This window comes from Cheilinus undulatus, linkage group 8 (genome assembly GCF_018320785.1).
Source record: "Cheilinus undulatus linkage group 8, ASM1832078v1, whole genome shotgun sequence".
NCBI classification, from domain to species: domain Eukaryota; kingdom Metazoa; phylum Chordata; class Actinopteri; order Labriformes; family Labridae; genus Cheilinus; species Cheilinus undulatus.
The window spans coordinates 9,833,854-9,858,725 of NC_054872.1; the positions used below are offsets into that span (position 1 = coordinate 9,833,854).

Here is a 24,872-nt window from a genome sequence, read left to right on the forward strand (position 1 = left end):
CGGGCGCAGATTAACTACAACACACACACACACAAAATAGATTGCAGCCTACAAAACAAAACATTTTTCAGAATGCCTCCTCTTGATTAATGAAGCAATGACAAGAAGAAAAATATAATTTCTGAAACAGAAAAATCCGCCACCACTTGTTAAAGTTTAGGGGTAGCTAACAATAAACATATTGGAGGGAGAGGGTGGGCAAAAGGGGTGAGATAAATGGCTTGAGTGATGGGCTGAATAATTTTTGGAGCATTTTTTGGTTGCACAAGCCCATATTCGTACCCTTGTACTAAAATACACAATAATCACACTCCATCAGTTGACAGCCTCTGCCTCTTTCTCTGTCCCAGGTGAAAATTAGGACAGTATCTTGACATTTTCACTCTTCTGTAGTCTACAAGCTAAAGCTCTCTGTTCACAGCCAAAAGCAGCTCACAGCCTCACACACAACAAGGTGCTTGCACACGTCCCCCTACACAAATATAGACACTATTACCCAAAACACAAGCCATTAAATACGCCTTTGTGCATGGAAAAGGGGCATTTAATGGCTTCATTCTCATGTGCATTTTAGATAATATATGAATCTCTAGCCCCACTTAGAGTCACACTAAAAACAAGAATTATTCAAAGGCTCTTTTAACAAAACTAAATCAAAGAGATTTCTCTCCTTCCAAATAAAGCTTTGCATGTGCAACATCAACCATACTATCATTAAGATTATTATTATCATAACGCCATATTAGCACGCCCACTTTCAATGCTATTTCCTTCCAAATTACTTTCTTTTTATCTGCATACTCATTGTAGCTTTTTGGTTATTACAAAATAGGGCTGTCAAGATTAATTGAGTTAATCATGATTAGTATAGGTCCACAATTAGTGCACTAATTTTTCTTTAATTGCAATTAATCTCATGCTTTATTGTCTCTTTGGCACACTTTGGTTTAGCCACATCAGCATCTCCATGCAGACACAGTGATGTTAAATGAGTACACCACTGCTCCTTAAAGTCACATTTCACTGTAAAATAATCTGTGACAGCTCACTGGACAAGTCAGGAGTCACCTGACAAAAAATTACCTTTTTACTGTCCCCTTATTTCCTTAAAGATCCATAAAAAGCTTATTTGTCCATGGTAACGTTCATGTCAAAATTGTTGATCTGTCTAAAAAAGCAGGTCCAACAGGAAGTCTCTTACCCTTACTTTAGCCTCCTGAGACTTGAGCTGCTGATTGGAAAGCTCTTTTAGTTTCTCCCACTTATTTAAGATAAGTAGGGCCTGACAAGTTCAAATGTCAGCCTCATCTTTGAACAGGAATTTCTTTGAAATTTCCCTTTCCAAAATCCCCCAAATTCACTAAAATTTCAAAGAAATTACGATTACAATACTTTTTATTACATTTATTTAAATGGTCCTCAAATCTTTCAGACAAACTTTATCAGAAAACCTTGGAAATTCCATGCAAATTTCTAGAAATTTTCAAGCAAATTCTCCAAATATCACAGCAAATTTCCTCTAAAATGTCTAAACAAATTTTTAAAAATTTACAAATACATTCTCCAAAACTCTATGAAATGGCAGAAACAACCAAATGTCCAAACAAATTCCCTATAAAACCCCCCAAAATTCCTGAAAATTTCAAATGACAACCCGTAAGTCCTAAACATTTACAAATAAATTTCCCAAATTCCCCATGAAGATGCCAAAAAAAAAAATCCAAAGCAAATTTCCCAAAATACCCGAAAGCAAATTCTTCCAACATTTCAAGCAAATTCCTTAAAATCTGAAGCACATTCTGAACAATTATCTGAAAAATTCTAACAGTAGAGCGATTTGCATGTTGTAGGAAAGCCAAAATTGTTTGTCCTCATATGTGCATGCAGGGTCTTAGGAGCTGAAGGACAAACAACACAAAAAAGTTCTTAATGCAAAATAGCAGAATCTTAAAATGTGATAAAAAGGGTGTGGTTAATCACAATTAAAATTTTAATCTTCTGACAGCCCTATTATAAAACTGTGCTGACTATTCTTTTACGGCCAGGACAGAAGACAAGATACCAGTTGCTACATGGATTTTAATCTTCAGTTAAGCTAGTCATATGCATTACAATTACTCTGTGATATGCAGGAAAAGGCCCTCAAAACACATTAAGACCAGAATTGTATTCAAACCAGACTCATTACAGCGCACCTTGACTAAGCCCCAGTAATTAGCATTGGTAAGGCAATGTACAAGAGAAGGCAACACCCTCATCAACACACATTTACAACTGAGCTCTAAATCTGCTGCTCATTAATAGCTTGCCTCCCAATCAATTATTAACACCTACAATGGAAGCAAAGCTCAGTGGGGCCAGGCCTCTTACTCCAGGCAAACTGTGGGCCACCCTCTTCTCTTGGTTCTGTCCGGCATAGGTAATTACCACTTTTAAAGACACCTGCTACTCAATAGCTTCGACCCAGACTGTTAATTTAGCCCCTCGATTGCAGCCATTTATGTCTGAGTGTCACTATTAATTTACATTAATTTGGAGTGTAAGGAAGCCAGGCAGAGGCGTTGTCGGCAGCCGACTGAATGTGCTCGTCGCTCACCTGCGCCAAGGCTACGGCTGTAATTGGAGTCTAATGGTCTGATTGATCAGTGAGAGAAGTGAGGGATGAGACGGCACTCTGGCAGCTCCATCAGTCAGAGAGAAGAGGGGGAGGAGGAGGAAGAGGAACAGAGCAGACAATAGCCAGACAACAGCGGTACAAAGCAAACTTTTGCGGATTTATTTCTTCTGATTGTTTTTCCTCCCTTATTTTGCTGTGTCTTCTGCTTACCTTGTCCCCTTTAGTTCTGAGCTTTGCATTCCCTCTGCTGCTCTTCCTTTTTCTGCACCTTCTGCTGCTGCAGCTTCTTAGGTATTATGTATTACATGCAGCTATGACCTTTGCAAATGAATGATAAAGTAAATATGTTTTTGATCTAAAAGTGATACAGAAAGTGTAAAAAATACCACAGCATAGGCAGGGATATAAACTGTCCATTACAGTGCAATATGATTGTGTTAACAGGCCTGCAACAGCAATAACTATAACTACAGTCCCTCATGCCAAGCTGAGCCCCTGGGGTCTACAGACCTGCCACCGCCAACCCATCAGCTGTGAAATCTGCTTTCCTCTTTGATAAACTGTAGAGATGTGACCCTATCTCTGTCCTGCAGATGCTCAGATTTCCTGTCATGCTTTTACCCCTCTGTTTTTCCTGCTCTCTCACTCTCTCTGTTCCTGCTCTATCTCTCCTTTTTTTTTCAAGCTTTATACTCTTCTTTTCAGGCCTGCGTGGTCAACTGCATGTAATGCTCCACTGGTTGTTCCTTCTCAGCTTCATCCATCAATTTAGTCAGCTTTGAGGCCTGTCATCTACCAGCAGCCAGCCCACATCAGCTTCCTTGCCAAAGAACGTATAGCTAAAGCCAGCTCTAGCTTTTGCTCCCATTTGCTTCCTCTGGGGGCCGGTAACCCTCCCTACCTTTCATTCTTACCCACCTCCCCGTCAGCCTCTGCAGGACTGCTCCCCAGACACCAGTCAGATCTCACATACTCTCCTCCTTAATAGCCTGGATGTGCCAAAGCGCTGCTCCTCCACAGCTTAATGTTAGAGCTGTGTGACTTTGCTGTGATTTCATTATTTACTGTAAGCCAAATTAGGGTGTCATTACACTTTTGTCGCTCTTTTTCCGTGTTGTCAAGGATACAGAACAAAGCTTGGCCTCTCATTCCTTAAATTGCATGTGTAATTGAAAGGATGTTTCAATATCAATAACAGATCATGTTGTTAGAACTAGAGTGGTGTCCACTCCCGCTGTAGACCTACCTCCTTTTGGATAATTCATTCAACTTAATGGTTAAAAAAACTCTGAGTGAGCAAAGGAGATTTAATAGTCTGTGGAGGTCACACATCATAAGAGAGATTGAGAGAGCCTGCTTGCTGGGATAGAGACCCGTGAAGTAATGAGCCTTTATTTCTACCTCAAAAGCTTTTCACTGCCTCCTAACCCAGCTCTGCACCACTAGTGACCCAGGGCGTTTATTTCTTTTAAACTGTCATTTTGTTGTTCACCCCCCCCCCACCCCCCACCCCGCAGGTATTTCTTTTTTTCTCTGCTTAGATTGATAAGGCAGTGTAGAAGGACTTCACTGATACTGGAAAAAGAAGGAATAAAGCCATGGTACAATTAAATCTGATTACTTACAAGTGGCATAAAAAGTAAAAGAACTGACTGATTCATAATCTTTTATTTCAATTCTGCCTTATTAAGCCTAAAAGGGAAAAAGTTAGAGTAAACTGTGCCTGGACAGCTCAATAAAACACAACTTGACAGTTGAGCTGACCCCGCCTTTAATGAGAGTTGGTGAGACGCTGCTAACAGCCAGTACTCTATCTGAAAAATGAAACTAAGGAAAGGATGGGAGCAAGCAGCAAAGCATTAAAAGGGGCCCCAGGAGAATAGGCGTACATTAGATCCTCAAAGGCGATATACCAAAGCTTCCTTCAGTGCTGTTAATTGCAGAGGAGGTTTGTCATAGTCTGTAACCCTTCCATATCCAATTTCAGGTGATGACAAGCACCTGCTCACTTAGGGAGAGAAAATCTGGGGAGTCCAATAAAAGTGAATATTAGAGAATAGTGAGTCTGTGCAGGGACTAACGATTTATGCTTATGTCCAAAACCAAATAAATGATATTGGTAAGTTTATCTACTTAACGCAGATCTTTAATGACATCACAGCCCAAGGTTCATTTCAGGGACAGCTGAAGGTTAGCTTTTCAGGAAATTCATGCAGAGGCTGCTGGAGAAGTATTATGGAGTGTGTTACTTTGGAAGGCAACTTCAGGTGTTACTCTGTCAAATCACTTTTCCGCCCAAGGATAACTGGCTTTACCCTGAGAGAAGCCATATTTCATGGCTATAATACGGCCTGAGTTATTTAAAGCCACTGATGACTTCAAAACCACAAGGAGAGCTTAGAAAACAGTTGAAAGAGCTCTGAGAAATATTAAGTTTATGGGAAACATGGGGAAGACCAAAAATCCTCATGGGTTCTTCTTATGCTTCTTTAAAATCTACCGTGAGCTTGGTTTAAGATTTCACTACAATTTTGTTTATATTCATCAAAGCTGAATGGACTACTAAACCCACGGAGGGCACCATGGGGGCATCAGGTCTGTATCAGTGTTATTTTGACAGCTATTTTTAATTTTAGTCTCAGTCTTTATATTAAATGCCTTTTAGTTTTTCATCACACTTTAGTCATTTTTTACCCTTTATAGTTTTAGTCTTGTTTTAGTAGCCGAAACATTGTAGTGCAAGCATTTATCCTCTTACCTGAATCTGGTACCAGATCATGGCAGTGTGTTCTACGCAGCCTGCCAAACCTGGGTCCCTGCTTTCTACAGCTTAGGTGCAGAATAGCCATGGATGCATTATACTTTAACAGATTTACCCACAGTGAAGAAATATCATGGATTCTAAATGTTAGGCGAAAATGAAATGACATTTAAATCTTGCTTTATTCATCTTTATAAAAAACTAAACTCACTTTTTTCAGTTTTGGTCATCAAAAATCTATTTCTGGTTAGTCTAAGTCTAGTCTTTCACATGGAAAAAAGTGTCTCTTTTTTAGTCATAGTTTTGTCAAGATTAACATGGGATTGTGTGTGATTGTGTACAAGAAAGCATCAAAAAGTAAAAGGGTGCAGGTTCATCTAATTTAAGGCTGAATTAGTTCAACATTAATCAGTGCAAGTTTATTGTTATATAAAACAAGAGGTGCTGGAAAAAATCAATTCATGTTGAATTTGTTGCATATATCAATATCTATGATTCTGAATCAATTTAAAAAGGTCAAGAACCTATATTTTTACACATACTTTGCCACATTCAGAGTGTATTTTCAACTGCTGACTGGCTGCAAGTATTTTCCTCACTGTGCCGTTTCCATCATAAATGCTGCAGGAGGTGTACGACTCATTGGCTGCGCCGTTAGCTTTAGCAGCACTAGCTCTTAGTATCCCTAAAGATTACAGTGCTGCGCATGTCCTGACACACTTACTGTCTTAACTGTCTGTGGAGCCCTGAGTTACTCAGCTAGTCCCGTTTTCCCACAAGAAAAGTTCTAAGAGTCACTGCAGATTCTACAATCCCAGGTGAGAGGAAGCCTGCTCTGACGTGTCTGTTTATTGTACTAAAGAAAAGTAATGAAGCCTGATTCAAGAACAGTTCATACGCTCAAATTCACATCATACAGACAAGTAAATATCAGCCTGAACAGCACAGAAAATAAAAAACGACTGGATCTATCGTTTGGTTTCACGTCAACGACTGGCGTTATGGTTTAACAAGTGACCGTGTTAACTGGTGACTTGGTTAATAACGACTATTGAAAAGTAGTTTTTCAATAAATTCATATCTCCTAAGCATATCTAAGACATAACAGAAAATACTGACTGTTTTAACAGTGTTGAACTAGAATAATCACTTTCATCTGAAAAGTCACCAGTGAACACAGTCGCCTGCTAAAACATAACCCCTGCTCTCCTACAGTAAAGGATTCAGATTTCTGATGTTTTTTTCCACTGATGAGTTTCTGGTTAACACCTTTCCTGCTTTAGCCCACACTTTTTATTCACATTAAAAAAGTTTGCAATTTAAGCACAAATTACTATTTTCTTTGCTATAATTGCAATTAGATGATTAAAAATGCTTCAAATACGCTAAAAGCATTATTTTGAGCATATTTTATTAAGACTTTAAGTGTCACATAATAACATACAGCCCCATAATGAACAACAGACTGGAGTAGGTGCTGAAATCATCACCTCTGAATTCTGAATTGAATCGTGACCCCCAGGATGAGGATTTTTATGATACTTTAAGATTCACATCTCTTTAAAATACCCAGTTAAATGGTTAAAATGAATGATATCATTTTACTAACCCACAAAAATCTTGCTTTCTTTGACAATTCACTCCATAAACGACCAAATGATTGTCTGACCACTTACCTTTCAACAAACAGACAACACAGCATCCAGAGGGATGTTAAAAAGTAGTTTTCAGTTATTTTTACAGCTTAATGACTTAATCTAGTCATTTGGCTTGGCATTTTTACAAAGGCCACATCTACTAAATCTTACTGCTGTTCAGTGGTTAAAATTCTGAGACTATCTTCAGTCAGCAACGTATCCCCATAAGATACTGTCACATCTGATACTCAAACAATGCAGCGTGCAACTTGCAGATTAAATAAGTACCTTTGAATGTAGAGTTAATCATTATTAGATCTAAATCTTGATAATAATGATAATCAATTTCATCCCAGCTTTAAAGTAATATTTTTTTCTTGCTTGGATTTGAGCTTCGGCTTGTAAAAAACTTTTCTAGCCGTCTGATTTCTCATAGCATTTTTTCAAGATCACACCCATTCACTTCACATTTAAGCATCGACAGTGAAGGCTGCTGTGTAGAGAGGCCATAACTATTTATATTCCCATTCATGTGCCTCCAGTTCATACACATTAACACGCTACTGAGGCAGCGGTTGGGGCGATTTTGGGTTAACCGTCAACATGTGGCGGTAAGGACTGGAGATCAAACCGCAGACCTTCCAGGGTAGAGCTGTCCAACTCTTCCGAGCCATAGCCGCCCAAAGCCATATTTAATCAATGCTTTGTTATAAAAGCACAAAAGCCTACATAAGGTCCTCTCTTTGGGCAGCTATGGATAAGTGGTAGAGACAGTCGCCTCTCAACCTGAAGGTTGGGGGTTCAGCTATGGCCTCCGCTGGTCACATGTCAAACCGTCCTTAGATTTTAACTCCAACTGTGTGAAAATGTATGAAAGGGATATGCAAATACTGATGGACACTTTACATAGCAGCCTTTGCCATGAGAATGAAAGTGACCTGCAGAGTAAAAGCACTTCGATTTGTCAATACTGGAACTCATGATTGATTTTACATTTCCCAATATAAGGTTGTGCACTGGTGCAGTGGTTAGATTTGTAGCTTCACAGCATACAGTGCTCCGGTTGCAGTGCCTGGTCCAACACGGGTCTGTCTATGTTCTCCACTTGCACCAAGATATCATACTTTCCCCCCACTTTCCAAAGATGCTCCTTGGGTTAACTTGTTAATGTAAATTGCCTGTAGGTGGAATAGTGCCTTTTTTTTGGTCTCTCTGTGCCCTTTGATAGACTGGCAACCTGTCCAGGGTGCACCCTACCTAAGTGACAGTTTGGATTGGCTCCAGCCCCTCTGCCATGCCAATGTGATAAGCAGTAAAAAGTTTTCACAACATTTATAAGTATTACAAGTATTATGCAATCAAAACAAAGACATACCAGTGCAGTGCTGTCAGTGTTCATCTCGATCTTCCCCTCAAAGGGTCCCCATGTTGTCCCCACAGGGAGCTGCTGCCGGCTGTGGATGCGACGCTCACCCTCTTTAAGGAAGGCATCCAGCTCTCCTAAAACACACAACAACCCAGAGATTTTAACAATACAGCTCCCAGTCACACACACAGAAAATCACTGCACTTTACCCTCAAACCTACATGTGCGATTACATTATTCCCCTCAAAACAGGCAATAATGCAGTGAAGGTTAAAACTGAGCAGCTTCAAAATGGATAAGGAAATCCAGCAAGCATCCATCTGATGGTGTTTCTCAGACACACGGTGTGCTAACCTTATTTGAAATGTGTCTTGTGTGAGATAATCTCTGTGAGACAGTGCAGGCTTGCTGGTTGGTGAGAGCAGCTAGCGGCAGGCTTATTTTTGTTGTTCCAGGAAGGCTGGGACCTTGTTAGTGCTGTGCAGGTCTCCAGCTAATTAAGACTGGAACTGGAGAGCCATCAGTGATCACCTCCTTCACGCCCCCTTTATCTTATCTCTAAGATTCAGTGTACTTTTCCTAACGGTGATAAATCAAATAGTTATGATAAGCCTTGTATCAGGTTGTGACATAATTTTCTGAAGAGGATGTGTTCATGAGTGTGTCTGCAGATGTCTGTGTGGTCCATGAAGGGAGAGTATGCAGCTCTAAACCGGACATTTACAAATGGTTCTGTTGACGCTGTTAGGAGTCAGATATTCACACATAGATTCATTTTCAGTTCCATAAACTTTCTAAAAGCTTTCTCTGGTGTTGCCTCATTAAGGAAATACAGTGATTATCTCTGAGGATAAAAATAGTACGAAAAACACAAGAATCCTGGAAGCAGTCTCTACAGTGACACCCTGTCCAGTTTCACTGTAAAACCTATGATTATGTCCGAAAAGAGAACTTTGTTTTGGTGCCAGGCGAGCCTGCTGTATACATGAATGGGGTTTGAAAAGACGTACTGAGCCACAGCTAGTGTTGTTTCTTAAAGCTAAACTGGTGCCAGTGCTGCAGGGACATCTTAGAGCTTCCTGACTGTAAATGTAACATCATTCATTTATTTGAGCTCATGGTTCTTTTCTTGTTGTATCATGTAACATTAGTGAACGATAATGTTAAATGTCAAGTCTTATGATGAGTTAACTGTGTTGGAAAGCACCTAATGCTGGTTCATCATTTGACCAGATGACCAAACATTGATGGACTGTAATTTCTTGTACCAGAGTTCCCTGTTCACAGTAACGGTACTGAGATGTCCTGAACCCTTTTCTACTGAGGGAAATTTCTGCAATAGACCTCAGAAAAATGCTTAATCTTAGGCCTTTGTTAACCCCAGTGGTGGAATAATGCAGTGCTTCTAAACCTTGGGTTCAGGTTTGCAAGACACTTTGAGGGGGTCTCCGGATTACCTAAAAAAACACTACAAATATTTTTTGAATTTTGAACATTTAACACTTATTTTTGCCATTTTAAACCCTTTCCACCACTTTTTCTGCCTGTTTTTGACACTTCTAAACCAATTCTTGCCACATAAGCCAGATGTTGCCTCTGTTTGCCCATAATGTCCACTATTAACCCCATTTTACCACTTTTTTATGCCCAATTTTTCCCATTTTAACCACATTTCACTAGCGGATATGCCATTTTTTGCCAGCTTGACCAATTTCTGCCAACATCTGCCTATTTTCTCTTTCTCAGTTAGCACTATTTTGCCAGTTTATATTGATTTTTCTTCCCGTTTCACCAAATTTCCACCCATTTTTGCCAGTTTAAAGCCTTTTCAGCCACTTTTTAATTCCCTTTTACCACCATTTATGCCCATCTTAGCCACTGTAACCCATTTTTGCCTTCTTTGGCTATTTTGCCTTTCTTATATAAATTTTTGCAAATTCTAACCCATTTCTGCTACTTTTAAGATCCAACTTCAACACCTTTTCCACAATTTTTTGACATTACTAACCCATTTTTTATTTAATTTACTAAAAAAAAAACAGATTTACATTTTTTAAGAGGACTATATTCTACACAAATGATAAAAAAATTGTTTCATAAATAATATTAATAACCCCTGGAATAATGAAATATATTTAGGACATTCAAGTACTTTAAATTTTAGTTACTGACTGGAACATCATAAATACTTGCATATAACTTTCCTCCACCATATTTAAGAAGGAAATATACTATTTTTTATTAAAATGATTGGTTTAGATAGCTTAGCCCCATTTTTTAAGTGACTGAAACATTAATGCATCATCTTTTGCACAATAAATATAATATCTCTGACAAATATTTTGCTTGAGGTTTTGCTGCTTTCACTTGAGCTGCGGACTCTTGAATTATTGGTTAAAGGTGCAGTATGTACTATTTAGCTTAGTAGCATTAAGCCCAACAAACATGGTAGAAATCAAACATAAGATTTACAAGCCTATCTGAATTAGTGTTTAATCAACTGAATATATAATTTCTTAATTACTATTATTCTGCCCCTTCTGTGCTACCGTAGAAACATGCAAAATGAAAAAGTCCAAGATGGCGGAGTCCATGGAAGGGATCCTCTTTATGTGTAGCAAAAAGTCTTCAAAACAATTGAATAGATACAGGTGTTCAAACACTTATTTAGAGAAGCCTACTAATAAATAATATGCTCCAATTTTTGCTTTGCTAAATGCTATTAGGCTAAATATCACACATGGCACCTTTAATACATATATAAACTGTGAAGTCTTCAGAGATAAAACATCACCTTTACTGCAGTTGTACTCAATTCAAATTCATTATTTTCACTGAAAGATTTTCATTTTTGCTGCAAGTACATATTTGCTTTTAAATATCTGTCATCAGTTTCATGAGCTTCTGATAGTCTGTATCCATACTGGTTCCAAAAAACAACATAAGTCAACACCTTTTCTAGATTTTTAGTTTATGCTGAATAAGCTAAAGTGAATGCTGGTAAATTAACCTATTCACAACTGTTCTCCTGCATGAATATCAGCTATGTATCAGCAGAATGCTATTGTGTTTGTCTGTTATGCTTGTTTAGTAATGTGTGCCTATGTGGTCCTTTGCATGCATACATAATAATCAAGAATACTGTTTTTGAATTGCTGCATATATAATCTAGTTTATAATGCAGCTATTGGCGTTGGTCACACTAGAAAAAAGGATCTTAGCTTTGTTAAATCCAGATTCAAAATACCTGTACCATAGCAACATGGTTCAAACAGCCGGTTAAATTCTAAAGAAAACACAAGTAGAGTTTAGGGATCGCTCTGAAAATAGGTTAATATAGACGCATTATCTCATTTTTCCTTTCACGTTGCCTCCCCTCCCAAGTACCAGCTTTTGCCTGCTGTGCTCCTGGAGCTGCAGTGGAAGGTGGGTAAGCTCATTATAGGAAAATAATTAAACATTGGTGCACAGCTGGTCATCATCACTGAGAGCAACAGCCACTGCTTGATGCATTCTGTTTGTCCTCAGATAAGACCCACGGCCTTTAACTGCTTGGATGCAAGTTCTTGTTTAGCCCTGCTTGACAAACAGCTAGCCGTCCTCAGCCAGTGATTCTGATTTCTTTCCCCCATTTTACTGCCTTTTTTTTTGGGTGGAATACATGGAATAAAAAGGGGGGAAATGGTTATTGTAGGTGTTTGGGGGGAGGGGGGCGGATTCAATTTGTGTGGTTTGTGGTCCACTGTGTTTAGGTGCCAGTTGTGTGCATCTCACACCAAATGTTGCCTGAGGACCTTGGCCCACAGATGGCTTGTCACATCTGTTGCAGATACTTGTGGAAGATCTTCACAAAAACACCCATGGAAGAATAATGAGTAATATTCTGTATTTTATCCACGAGTATTAAAATTCCAGATAACATTTAAAATGCAGTCTGGACAACAAAAATCTTAATAGATTAAGCTTTTGATTTCATTGGGCTAATTCTTATCAAGCCCTAAAACTAACCATATTTCCTAGACGTCTCACATTTTTTCTTTATGCATTCTTTATGTGTAAAACAAAATCCATCTTTAAGCTGTCAAATTGCCTCCAGAGAAATTGAAGAAACCTGGCACTTGTTTTCTCACATTCACATTAATTTCACAAATGCCACACCCTTGGCAAAGCTCATGATGTAAAAGCTGCGTCCCGTCTCTCAAATCCAAACCGACCTACGTCTGCCACCTACACCCTCTGAACCCACTCTCAACCACCCCCTACTTCTAACCCCCTCTCTGCTGATAAGATCATCATCTGTCACTTGACTCTAGGGTCTGTTACTGCACTCCACAGATCCTTGGCAGACCAATGAATGTCCCTTTGTATGGAGAGATCCTCCTCAGATAGCACCCAAGATGCTCCATGCTGGCATTGTCTTTTTTTAATGTGCGTGTGTGAGTCTTTTCTTTCTTTTGTGTTACGGTGCATAGTTAAGGAAACGTCATCTCTCCCTTGAATGGAAAAAAGAAGAAATGCTGTTGAGTTTCTCAGTGGCAGGGTGCCAGACTAGTATGATTCAAAGAATAAATTGATGTGGGTGTGGGGAGACTAGCAGACACCTTAAAAAACTGTAGCGACCTTTGGTGAACTCAAACAGTACTGCTGATAATAATATCAGTTCATATGGTTAACACTTTACAAAATGCATTGCACCATTATACTTCCCATTCAGATAGGAAAGATTGTGTATTTGAACATAAGGAGATGATGTGGCTCAATCGGCATTCTTTCTCAAGGCCAGAAGAGGCTGACTCCACACACACACAAAAAATGAATTTTTATTTTATGGTAGTGAGAATATAACCTCATCGTTTAAATAAATTTGTGATGTAAATTTATATTTCGAAATGTCCTTCTGCATATTAACATGGCATGTTTTTATTCAGGCTGTTAAATGACTGTATGGTGACTATATCTGTAGGAGTTTTTAGATAGTGTTTTTCTGACACTTTGTGGCTTGTACCATGCCTTTACAGTCCCCCAAATCTCCTAAATTAAGGTATTTTTTATTCCAAATGACTTAAACCTGTTCTAACTTTTGTATACATTATTTAGTGACCTTCTACTCTCTCTAACAAGACAACAGTATCAGACTGGACACGCCCACAGGCGACCATCTCATCACAGCGCTCTCACTGGCTACAGGAAGTGATACAAATGGGTCATTTCTTTGTCCCTCTAACTCTGCTGAATTTATCAAGCTCTGATTCTTCAACTGAAGTCCTCAATAACAGTCCACACTACCGATATGTTTCATAACTGGACGCCTTCCTGGCGATGGAGAGTATTTCAATATCTCGCCAGTTCCACAGGAAGTCGTCACAACTCAAATTCAAATTCAAATTGTACATGTATGATTAAAGCCTGCCCCTCTAAACATTCAGAGTAAAAAATTATAATTTTGCTGTAGCGCCCCCTACAAGTTAACAGGAAGTGGCACATTCTTTTTTTCTTTTACTGAGTAGAGCCGATCAAGCTCAGATTTTAATAGAAAGGCTGTAACCCCTGAAAGCTTGTTGTATCATATTTAATCCACACATTGTGAGAACTCTGTCTAATCAACACAATTAATGATTTTCTTAAAACTTTTTAATACAATATGCTTAAAGATAATCCAGTGGATTATCAATTATTAGAAATGCCTGATGCATCAAACGTGATAAAAATATATATATATATATATATATATATAACTGAAATTTTCTGGTAATTTTCTGGGGGGATTGAGGTGGAACATCTTAATTCCCAAAAATGAGATTTTTTTGGCTATTATTTGAAGTTTCCGGCTTTAAAGGCTTAATATGTGCCCATAACAATGTCTTATTGAAAGATTGCCAATGGCGAATATTTTGATATCTCGCCATTTGACACAGGATGTTGGCTTTATTCTGATATGAGACATCTGATTTCACATGAATGAACTGGATCTGCCCCTCTAGTCATTTTTAGTCAGTTTCATTGTTTTGCTGTAGCGCCACCTTCTGTAGGACACCAGTAGCATTATACTTCCTATCTTCTTAGTATTTTCCACGATAAACATTCGTCCTGTCCTGACCGCCACTACATATAAGCTGTCTTCTCTAGTTATAATGCCACCTACTGTTGACGGGCAGTACTACCTCATATACAAAGTGCAATATGCTCTTCATTTTGAATTAAATGAGAATCCTGTGAGGAGCTACATGGTCTCTGCCATGCTGCAGAACTGGTTGCTAAAACCCAAGTATTCACACAAACCCAGGGTTGCCACACTTTCTGACATGCACTGGGATGCGATGGCCCTTTAGTACTTGCAGCGTGATACATTTTGAAATTGGAATTAACTGCACACTTTTGTGCTCCCTGGCACAAATGAAAGAGTTGGGCTTCAGTGCAGTATGATTTCTCATGCATCCACACAACAAGGTCCTCAAAGTACATGTGATGTATCATCATTTCAAAACCCTGGATGTAGTTTTAGAGGGTTATATCTGACCCAAACAACTCAAAACAAGTCCCAAAGTGTGTACAGTTATTGTTGTGTCATCTGTTCTCCATGTTGCTGTCTCTGTGAGTCTACACTGTCTTGTAAACGACATGTGCCATATTAGGATGTGATGACGTACATGTCTAGACCAGGCTAGGCCTGGAGAAAAGTGAGTGCAAGAATGTCGGGGACAAACATGTCCCAGTGCAGTATAACTGCACCTGGAAACTGTGTTTTTTAAAGAAACTGTTCTTTGTTATGCTTTTACTTTGTAACTTGTACTTTCTCAAGCTATGGTCACTTCACTTCCTGTTCCGAAAAAACTGCTTTAACTATAAAATAAACACTTAAAGTCCCTGTAAAGTGAAATCCAAACTATATGCTAACACACTAGACATTTTTGCAATAAGGTTGCTGTAAACATGTACTGTAAACCTCTTTCCTGGCTTGGTTTAATTTCAGCAGGGCAAATATATGAGCCCATGACATCACTGTCATGCTACAATAATATAATATCAACAAGCAGTTCATCTCAGTACAATCTGTTGTTAGCTGATGTCACCGCCTTCATTGAAAGTTAACAGCCAGCTACATGCCTGGTTCTTGTGTATGAGTAAATTTCACAAATCTATCCAGCATGGTGGTCATTAGCAGAATTATATAAGAGAGATGTGTGCCAGAAAACAGTACATTTAATCTACAAAATTTGTCTCTCTGCTCTGGCAGACAGCCAGGCAGCTGCACTTTGACCAGAGTTCACCATAAGGTCAGGGGGCTGGCTAATTGCTGGTGTACTTGCCTATACACTTGAACAAGATACAGCAGCAAGACACACCTGAAGGTGTGTTTTAATCCATATTTCATGTCTTTAGTCCCAGATGATTAAAAAAGCAGGATGTGGCTTTGTCTCTCTCAAAGCAGCAACAGTTCAACCTCTCTGGTCTGTTAGATAAACACATTCTATTCCAGTGAAGACTGTCACGATAAAAGCCTCTAATACTAATCATCACTGAAGACTTTCATTTTGAAGAGCAACACCAGGAAATGGAGTGTTTGCAGCTGCAACGTAACAACAAAGACATCTTATAAATGACAGAGAGACTTAACTTTGTCTTTGTCAATTTGAGAGGAGTGGGTGTGGCCTCGGCTCATACAACTGACACGCCCACACCATCCTTGAGCAGATTTTACTGCCTAATTTTTCATGATTTTGGAGCTTAATTTTATGAACTTAGAAATGTTTTTCATGACTGAAATTTGGCCTGGTGGTACATAGCACAATGGCCAGTCAAATGAAAAAACGAGAACACAGATTTTTTTAATTTCACTTCATAGGTACTTTAAATCTTAGATGTGCATACAAGTTAGGGGAGTTTTAGGCTGGACCAACAGACCTACATCAGCTGAAGTCTTTTTCTTTATTCATAGTCGTTCTTAACCTCAAACTTTAAATTCTGTGTTTTAAGGACTGAAGTTTTAATTTTGAACTACATTGGCTAAGATTCATTTCTGAATATTGGCATCGGATATTGACACAAATCCAATGTCATTAATCCCTATTGCATTTCACTTCTTCTCATTGCCTTTAAACGAATGCTCATGAATGGTAAGCCTTTATATACACTCTGGCCAGAAATAAGGGCTTTAATAATCCTGCAAAGATGCTGAACGTCATCAACTTGCCAAAGATTACTGACCTATGTTATTATTTCATTGATCTTTTCTGGTAATCTTGAGTAAATAAGCAGTGGTGGTAGATGTTACAAGGAAGCAAAGGAGGGTAAGAGCAGAGACAGGAGGGAACGATGCCTTTTGGTATCAAGCAGTACCTTTGAATCAAGGCAAATAAATAACTGCTGTTCAAAGTTCAATAACCTGTGTGTGGCAATCTACAGATGTCTTTCTGAATCCCAGTCATCTTAACTGACAGGCAGTGTTATAGAGCCACCAAATGGGCCATAAATTAATATACCACGAGAGAGGCATGTGGGGTGAAATGGGATGCACTGTATCGGTTCAACAAAAGGTGCCACATCTTTAAAGCAGATATGTGATATGAAATTTCACAGCTGAAGGAGAAATGTCGCAAAGCTTTGATAAGAGAGGGATGAACTTTCCCACCCCCAACCCAAATCGCTATTATCAGGTCCTACTGAGCAAAATGCATCATTTATAACCCACAGCCCTCACTATTATCTCTGAGAAAGGTGCTTTTAAACCGTCGAGAACCGCTAACGCCACTAGTGCCACATTGTCTCCCCTTAAACTACCTCTTCCATCCCGAACAGGCCAAGATGTGACTTCTTCTGGCCCTGCAACTACAAAAAAAGTTGAAAATTTTCATTTAGAGCTACAGCGTGAGTTTGGCCATAGGAAAAGGGAAAAGTTATGGTACGGAGGCAGAAAGAATGAATTTCAAGGGGGATTAAACCCTTCAGGTTAAAAAAAATTGGGAAAAGTAAATGAGGTACATGAGTTAATAGAGCCTCACATGCACCAGTAAATACAAAAAACCTCAGCTCTGCAGTTCATTACAAACTCAGACACTGTTGTAAGGTGTCATTGAACAATTGAAATATACTGGCTGTCAAGCACACCGTTTCATCAGTAGCCTGGCAAAGTCAGTAGCAGGCTTGCTGACAACAATCTCTGAGACATCCATCTTTAGTGAAGCACTGCAATTTCTATTGCTAGTATGTAAAGAGAGACAGCAAAACTTAAAGAATGACTGTCCTCCCATAGAGATATCTCCTTATCGTCAACAACATCTAGAGGACACACAACACCTTAGCTAGAATCTGATTATTTCAAAGACATTTCTGAAAATTTCAAAGCCATCAAAAGGATATTACTTCCACTGAATGTGTCAGCAGGGATGAGTAATTGGTGGCATGCAAACTGATCATGAATTTGAGACAAATGGACGGCAATACTAAGACTTCAGCTACAAAAGGGAAGTTACAATTTTGTTTGTTCAGGCTAGACCAGTGGTTCCCAACCTGGGGTCCGGGAAACCCTAGGGGGGCGCGCCACATATCTCAGGAGGGGGCATGGGACCCTGTCTGCTGTGGCGTTATCAGAATAAGATGTACAGATTTATTTCTTAAAACCATTATCAGAAACAGAATGTATTGGGTCTAACCTAAAAGATTGTTGTAAATTTATGTATAGGGACAGATTACAGCACAGGTGTCAAACTCAAGGTCCGGGGGCCAGATCCGGCCCGTGGAACACTTAAATCCGGCCCGCAAGATGATCTCATATTTCTGTTATAACTGGCCCATCAGTGTGAGGTCTGCAGATTTCCTTAAGTATAAAAATGTGAACTTATCCTTGATGATTTAAAATATCCTTGTTAAGTAATCAAATCTGAAAAAGTAGGAAAAAAAATATCCAGATAAGAAGTCAGGAATGTGGGAAAAGAAATTAATTTGTGTTTTAATTTTACATTTTCAATTTAGCATCTCACAATTAGGACTCAAACTTAGGATTTTGACTTTGAATTTCCTACTTTGAGCATTTCAACTCATAATTTTGACTTCTCATATATTATTTTGAGCTTTAAAATTCATAATTCAAATTTTTAAGTGATATTTTGACCTTTTTAATCAATTATTTTGTATTTTACCTCATATTTTTAACTCCAAACTTTGGCTTCTTAATCCCCTAGTTTTACCTTTTAGACTCACAATTTAAAATTTTGAATCATATTTTGACTTTTAATTTCATGATTACAAATTTTATTTCATATTTTGACCTTTTAAACTCATGATTTTGACTTCTTTCTAATATATTTGCCAATAAAAACATTTTTTTTCAATTTCATGTTTTGAGCTTTTAACTTTTTAGATGTAAGAATTGTTTATCATCAGTGCTCAGTTTTATTCCCATATTTCATTACTGGTGAATCAAGGTTAACAGTTTATGGTTTAAAAGGTGACCCTGTTAGGCCCTCGTGTTAGTCCTGAATCCAGAATCCGGCCCCTGCTGTGATTGAGTTTGACACCCCTGGATTAGCGTGTATAGACAACTGAAGACATGCAAGAATCATAATGTTTATAGCGATGCTAATTTGTAACACCTGTCCCTAGATGGGCTAATATGAGAATAAAAAGATGGATAACAATAAGGGAAAAAGTGGACATGAGACAGTTAAAACACAGTAAATATCGAGTTTTAGAGAATATCAGACATGGGAACAGCTCTGTTGCTGAATTAAACAAGATTTGATAGCTCTCTTAAAGGTGATGAAGCTGGTAATATGTTTCAAAATTAAGATAATCTGTTAAGAACTCTTCATATTTAGAGACATTTGGTTTGGAAATTTTACTTTGAAAGAGCAGCTGCTTCCTGTATGATGTATGATGTTTTGCTAACGGTTGAAGATTTCCTCTCTGATGTTATTTTTGAATATGTTTATTAAGTAGCTTCTGAATGCTAAGCTAACTAGCTGTGCTAATCAGTAGGCGTGTGAGTCCATACAGCTTTGAGTCCATTGAAAATTTAGATTGTTTATGTCTTAATATTCCTTTAAAAAGGATTCACCCAAAGTTAATGTTGTTGTAAGTAATGAAACTAATAAGATATATTTATTTGTGCTTTATGTTTATTTCAGTCACTGAAGTAAAGCACAGATTTGTTCAGTCATTTTCTTCAGTAAAGTATTGAAGCTATCTGATGACTCTGATTATTGACCCTGTAGTGGTCAATAATTCAACACACCAGTTTCAGGATTTAATATCCAACAGAATCCGTAAATGTTTGCACAAAAAGGTCACAATTAAAAAAAGAAAGTATTGTAAATCAAGATTATGAAGACAAGAAATCAAACTCAGAATTCTTAAGTTTAAAAAGTTGGAAACTTTGACAGTGGAAACTCAAAAAAAGGAAGTGATTAAAATCGTACATTTACCACAGTATAACATAAAAAATCAACAAGAAATCAGTGTTTATTTTGGCAGTTTTTTAAAATTTTAGTCTGAGTCTTAGTCTTTAGATTATATTTTTTTGTTTTAGTCGCATTTCAGTCTTTTCTACCCTTGTTAGTTTTAGTTGAGAAGAAATCAGGAACATTTTAGTCTAGTTTTAATTGATGAAAAAAAGTCCTCCCATTTCAGTCTTTTTTTCATTCCAAGCATTCGCTCTCTTGCCTGAATCTGGCACCAAATCATGGTCATGTGTTCTTTGCACTTTGCAAAACCTGGGATCCCTGATGAGCAATGTATTTTGACAGATTTAACCAGAGTGAAGAAAAATCCTGGATTTTGAATGTCTGACAAAAATGCATTTACATTTTTTCCCGTTTGAGTCATCTTGATGAAAACTAAACTCACTTTGAGTCAGTTGTAGTCATCAAAGTTCTCTTTTTGGCTAGTTTTAGTTCAGTCTTTCTTGTGGAAAAAGGCTGTCGATGAACATTTTTAGGCTTAAGAAAGTCCAAAATTCTATATTTTGGTTCATACACATTTACAGTTTTTAAAGTCAAGATTTATTCATTTTATTTCTTGTAACATAACCACTTTTTAAACTTGAGAATTTTGAGTTTTTCTAGATAATCAACAGATCCTCTTTATTATTATTATTTTTTCCAGAGTGGCCCTAATACGCGGTTGTAATAATGGAAAATTTTTAAAGATCATCTGTCAAGAACAAGCATTTATGAGCCTATTATGTTGGGATTTGGTCAATGAAAACAATTAAAATAAAAATAAATAAATTTTTCCAAGTGGGTCTAGGGGGACTAAGCTTTTCTTAGATATGAGTTTGGGGGCTCTGAGCGAAAAAGGTTCAGGACCACTGGTCTAGACTTAAACAGAGACATGCAAAGGTATGACAAAGTTACTGAAGGAGGAAATATGGGTAAAGATTGTTTTTATTCCTTATAAGACAGAGCTTTGAAACATACTTTAAGGAAAGAGCATGTGGAATATTGCAAGTTATTTCAGGACTATATTCATAGTACTCCTGAAATTCCGAGCAAGTCAATTACCCGGCTGCAACTTCCCCTGTGTAAGGGGAATTCTGTTTTTTTTTTTTCCATGGGTGACCTACTTGTCTTTTGTGAGTAGGTTTTAGCCAGAGCAGTTTGACAGTAAACAGATAAGATGGATTAAGCTTTTTTTTCATCCAGTTTTGATGTGAACAGCGTAAAAGCGGGTTAAATCATTGAGTTTCAGGAGTATTTTTAAATGCCTGGAGATAGTGCGATAAAAGAGCTAAACCTAAGACTTGGGCCGAGAAGGTCAAGGTCGCGGCTTCAGAGAGCAGCAACCACGAGACAGAGGCCAGCTCTGGTCTCTCTTAGAGCAAGCTCAGCCCGCAACCAGGTCACCTCTCATCACACCCAGAAAGGATACACGAAAGGAGTGAAACAAAATCCAGTGAGAGCTCGACGGGCAGCATCAAAGTGCAGTGCACCCCTGCCTTGTGTGGGTGCCTGTATGTGTGACGGAGGTTGTTCGGATCCTGCTCACATTTGCTTGCATGCATGAATAAGACAGGAGAGTGGTGGTGTGTTTGTACAGTTTAAACTCTCAGTACATGAGGGACTAGCTCAGTTTTGTGTGCTAAAAACAATCATTTATCTGCTGATAAATAAAAGCAACTTACACATATTAGACAGCAGTTTATAGGGCTCAACATCATTACAATAAATCACATTTTAAGTAAAGTGCAATAGTGAAACACCCCTTCACCACCTCCATGAGCTCCCTTCCCCACCTCTTTTAAACCTGATCTGAGGCATGCTAGCATAGGAGCAACATAGGAGCTGACAGCCATACAATCACGTGACGCCGCTCAGCCAATCCTGAATTCATTTGAATTCTTAAGCCATGCTGTGATGAAGCCACTTAAGCATAAGAAAAGGTGAAGAGGCGACCAAAATAACAAATAAATCAAAATGACACACTGGCTCCAATGCTGCATCAGACATATTTGTTTATCACGTATCACATCTGGTTGACACTGAAACGTTTCTGATTTGTAACATTTATAGGGGACGTATTTAGACACATTTTGTGGATGTCTATTCCTCCACTGCTCCTCATGTCGGTGACAGGGGAGAGTAATCCTATACACAGGCTGCTATTGTGAAATGAGAAACTAGCCTCCTTCACTGCCAAAGACCAGATGCACCTCTCCCTCTCTCTCTCTCTGTCCTAATCTGTAAACGACTTAAAGGAGCCTTATCTCCAGGCTCTTCTGCTTCATTTCATGCTTGATTTACTTTAATTTGTCTGATAGGGCACAAGGATTTGGAAATGGCCCATCTTTCGGTGGAAAATGTTCTGATTTTTCTTCGGCATTGTTATGTGGAGGTTTTGACTTTTTTTCTCCCCCTCTCTCACTCCTCCTTCTCTTTCCTCCATCTTCATCACTTTCCTACTTTTCCACTTCCCCTCTCCCTCCTTTTCTCTTTTTCTTTCTCCTTCTATGGAGGGGGGGGGAGGGGGGGGGGGGTTGGGATGGGATCTTGCTCCAGTGCAACAGTCTGTTTGAGTGCATTTTGATTTGAGCTAATACAGCAGAAACAAGTTTTTCATGAGGTGTGATTCTGTGATGGGTAACAGCAACACTGGAGTTGTGTTTGCCTTTCAGATCCACACTGGGTGCAGAGCAGCCGAGTGCTTCAAACCACAAAGATCTTATGTTTAAGTTAAGAGGCTACTGGCCCTCCAGTTTTGCAAGTGGGTGAGCGGCTGGTGCTGATAAAGTTGCTCCACAATAAACGACAGGGACTAGCGACATGTCTACAGATGCCTTCAGAGTTCTTTTTCTGCTGGCAATACTTGCATGGCTGTCTGGCTTCCCCGTCAACAAGCACTTCTATTTAGTGACTGAATGACAGTAACGGCAGTGAGCTATGATTAGAGAAGCCCATATCTTACCAGATCCTGAATAATCTCCATTCCCTCCCACCAATGAGCAAGGCACAGAGGTGGCACAAAAAGGCAGAGAAAAGGAGAAAGGGAGAAAGTGTGTGTACAGTATGTCACATACTTCCATCGGTCGCCTCTATGCCCTCAGTTTGGCCTACAAGGTAGAGAGGCAAACCTGAAGGAACTCTCTGAGGCAGTCAGACAAATCTTAACTGCTGTAGGAGCTTTTAACATTCAAGTCTGTGAAGAGGAGATGATAAGGTTTTAGGTCTTTATTAAACAATTAAAGTCATTCTTAGCTGCAAGTGACTTGTGATTACAATGCCCACACAATCTGACATGAAACGTCACCAACCACACCTTCAAACACAATGCACATAAATACATGAGTAACCACCCACACACCCACACAAACACATAGCAGAAGAAACAGGGACACCATTTAAATTCATCTCACAGCCTGCATTTACTTAACTGCGGGTCTGTGCACAGTGATAAACGGAGTGATGATCCGGCAACACGTCTTTATCCATGCTTTGCTTTAATTAACGGCGGCTTGTTTGTTGAAAAGATGATTAATATGCCAATGAAAATTGCATAATTGAATACCACAACACTCGCACAATCAGGGAAGAACATGCCATTTTTTATTAACTTTTTATTATCATTATTATTACTATTATTTGGTATTTTAATTCACTTGACAAGCAGGCCCCACCACCCACCACCCCTACACAGAAAAAAGAGGGAGGTGGAATTGGCGTGACCAGCGGGCCAAGCTGGGCCCTGCTGTTCACCAATCAAAAGCCTGCACAGGCATGGACACTGTTTTCATATCGATACCTTTCAGTGGAAGCCTGTACACTATAAAAAACAACCTATAAACTCTACTCAATAAAGCTGAGGTAACAATTTGCACTCAGGTTGATTGAGCAAATTGTACTCATTCTGAGTACCTGAATTTACCAACTATAACACACTACAAAAATAAAGTGTGTAACTCTTACTTAAAATTCATAAAAAGATAATACAGCTTACCAGTTTATAAAAATGAGTAATAGTTACTCCTTATTGGAACAAAATAGATATATCATGCATCATAAAAACATCCTGTAAAATCTACTCAATAAAATTGAAGTTACAATTTGCACTCTGTTTATTTTTGTAAATTTCACCCACTATTTTTAATAAATAAATCACTGCAATATATTAAAATAAAGTGGGCCAATTATAATCAACTTATTACTTTATGAAAATTAGTAAATTTTACCTTTTATTTTTACATTAGAAATATCAAGCTTGTGCATTTTTGATTCATCGGCTTTACACAATTATATTTTGCAGGCTCAACATAAGGAAGTACTATACAGGTGAACTCTGACCAAGGTTTTAACAGTTTTGGAGTTTTCATTAGTTTTTATTTTTATTTTGTTTTCACTTCCTGTGTTCAATTTCACTTTAGTTTTTACTGCTAGTTTAGTTTTTGTATTGCAAAAATGCTTCATTTTAGTTTAGTTTTTCTTAGTTTTGGTGTTACATCAAACATTTCTAACCCCTTAAAGCCTATTGTACCATATTTGACACATTTTCTGATACCTCTCTCTAATCAACATGACCATTCAATTACTTAAAAACCTTTTGAATAAAGTCATATTATTGATAATACCATCCAATGGATAATCAGTTGCCAAAACACTTTACAAAAAAAAAATACTTTAGAAATTTAGGGCAATTTTTCTTCTTTTTTGGGGGGGATTTTGATAGAGGGTTAAATAAGCATTTCAGTTCTCTAACTTTCTGGCTATTATTTGCATTACTGGGCTTTAAGGATATAAAAACATATTCTAACAGGCTACTCTTCACTTATCATTTTATTTATTTAAAGTTGATGTTTGAGTACAACTCTGGATGTAAAACTACCACTGTTTGAAGTCTTGAACAATCAATTCAGGGAATTTTACACTCCCCAGACTTGGGTGTAGGTGTCAGTCAATGTGCTGTGCCAAACAACTGAGGAAATTTTGTCTCCATTTTTATTTTATTTTAGTTAGCTTTGTAAGCGCACTACACAGTTTGAGTTTGAGTTTTTTGGTAAAGCTTAGT

General features: G+C 38.3%; 1 protein-coding gene across 1 annotated transcript in view; it reads right to left on the minus strand.

The window, feature by feature from the left end:
- zfpm2a (zinc finger protein, FOG family member 2a) overlaps positions 1–24,872 on the minus strand; it is a 162,933-nt gene that overhangs the window by 77,857 nt on the left and 60,204 nt on the right. Inside the window, exon 4 of the mRNA XM_041794381.1 lies at positions 8,391–8,515. Coding sequence (XP_041650315.1) covers positions 8,391–8,515 — 125 coding nt within the window. The remainder of the gene's footprint in view (positions 1–8,390; positions 8,516–24,872) is intronic.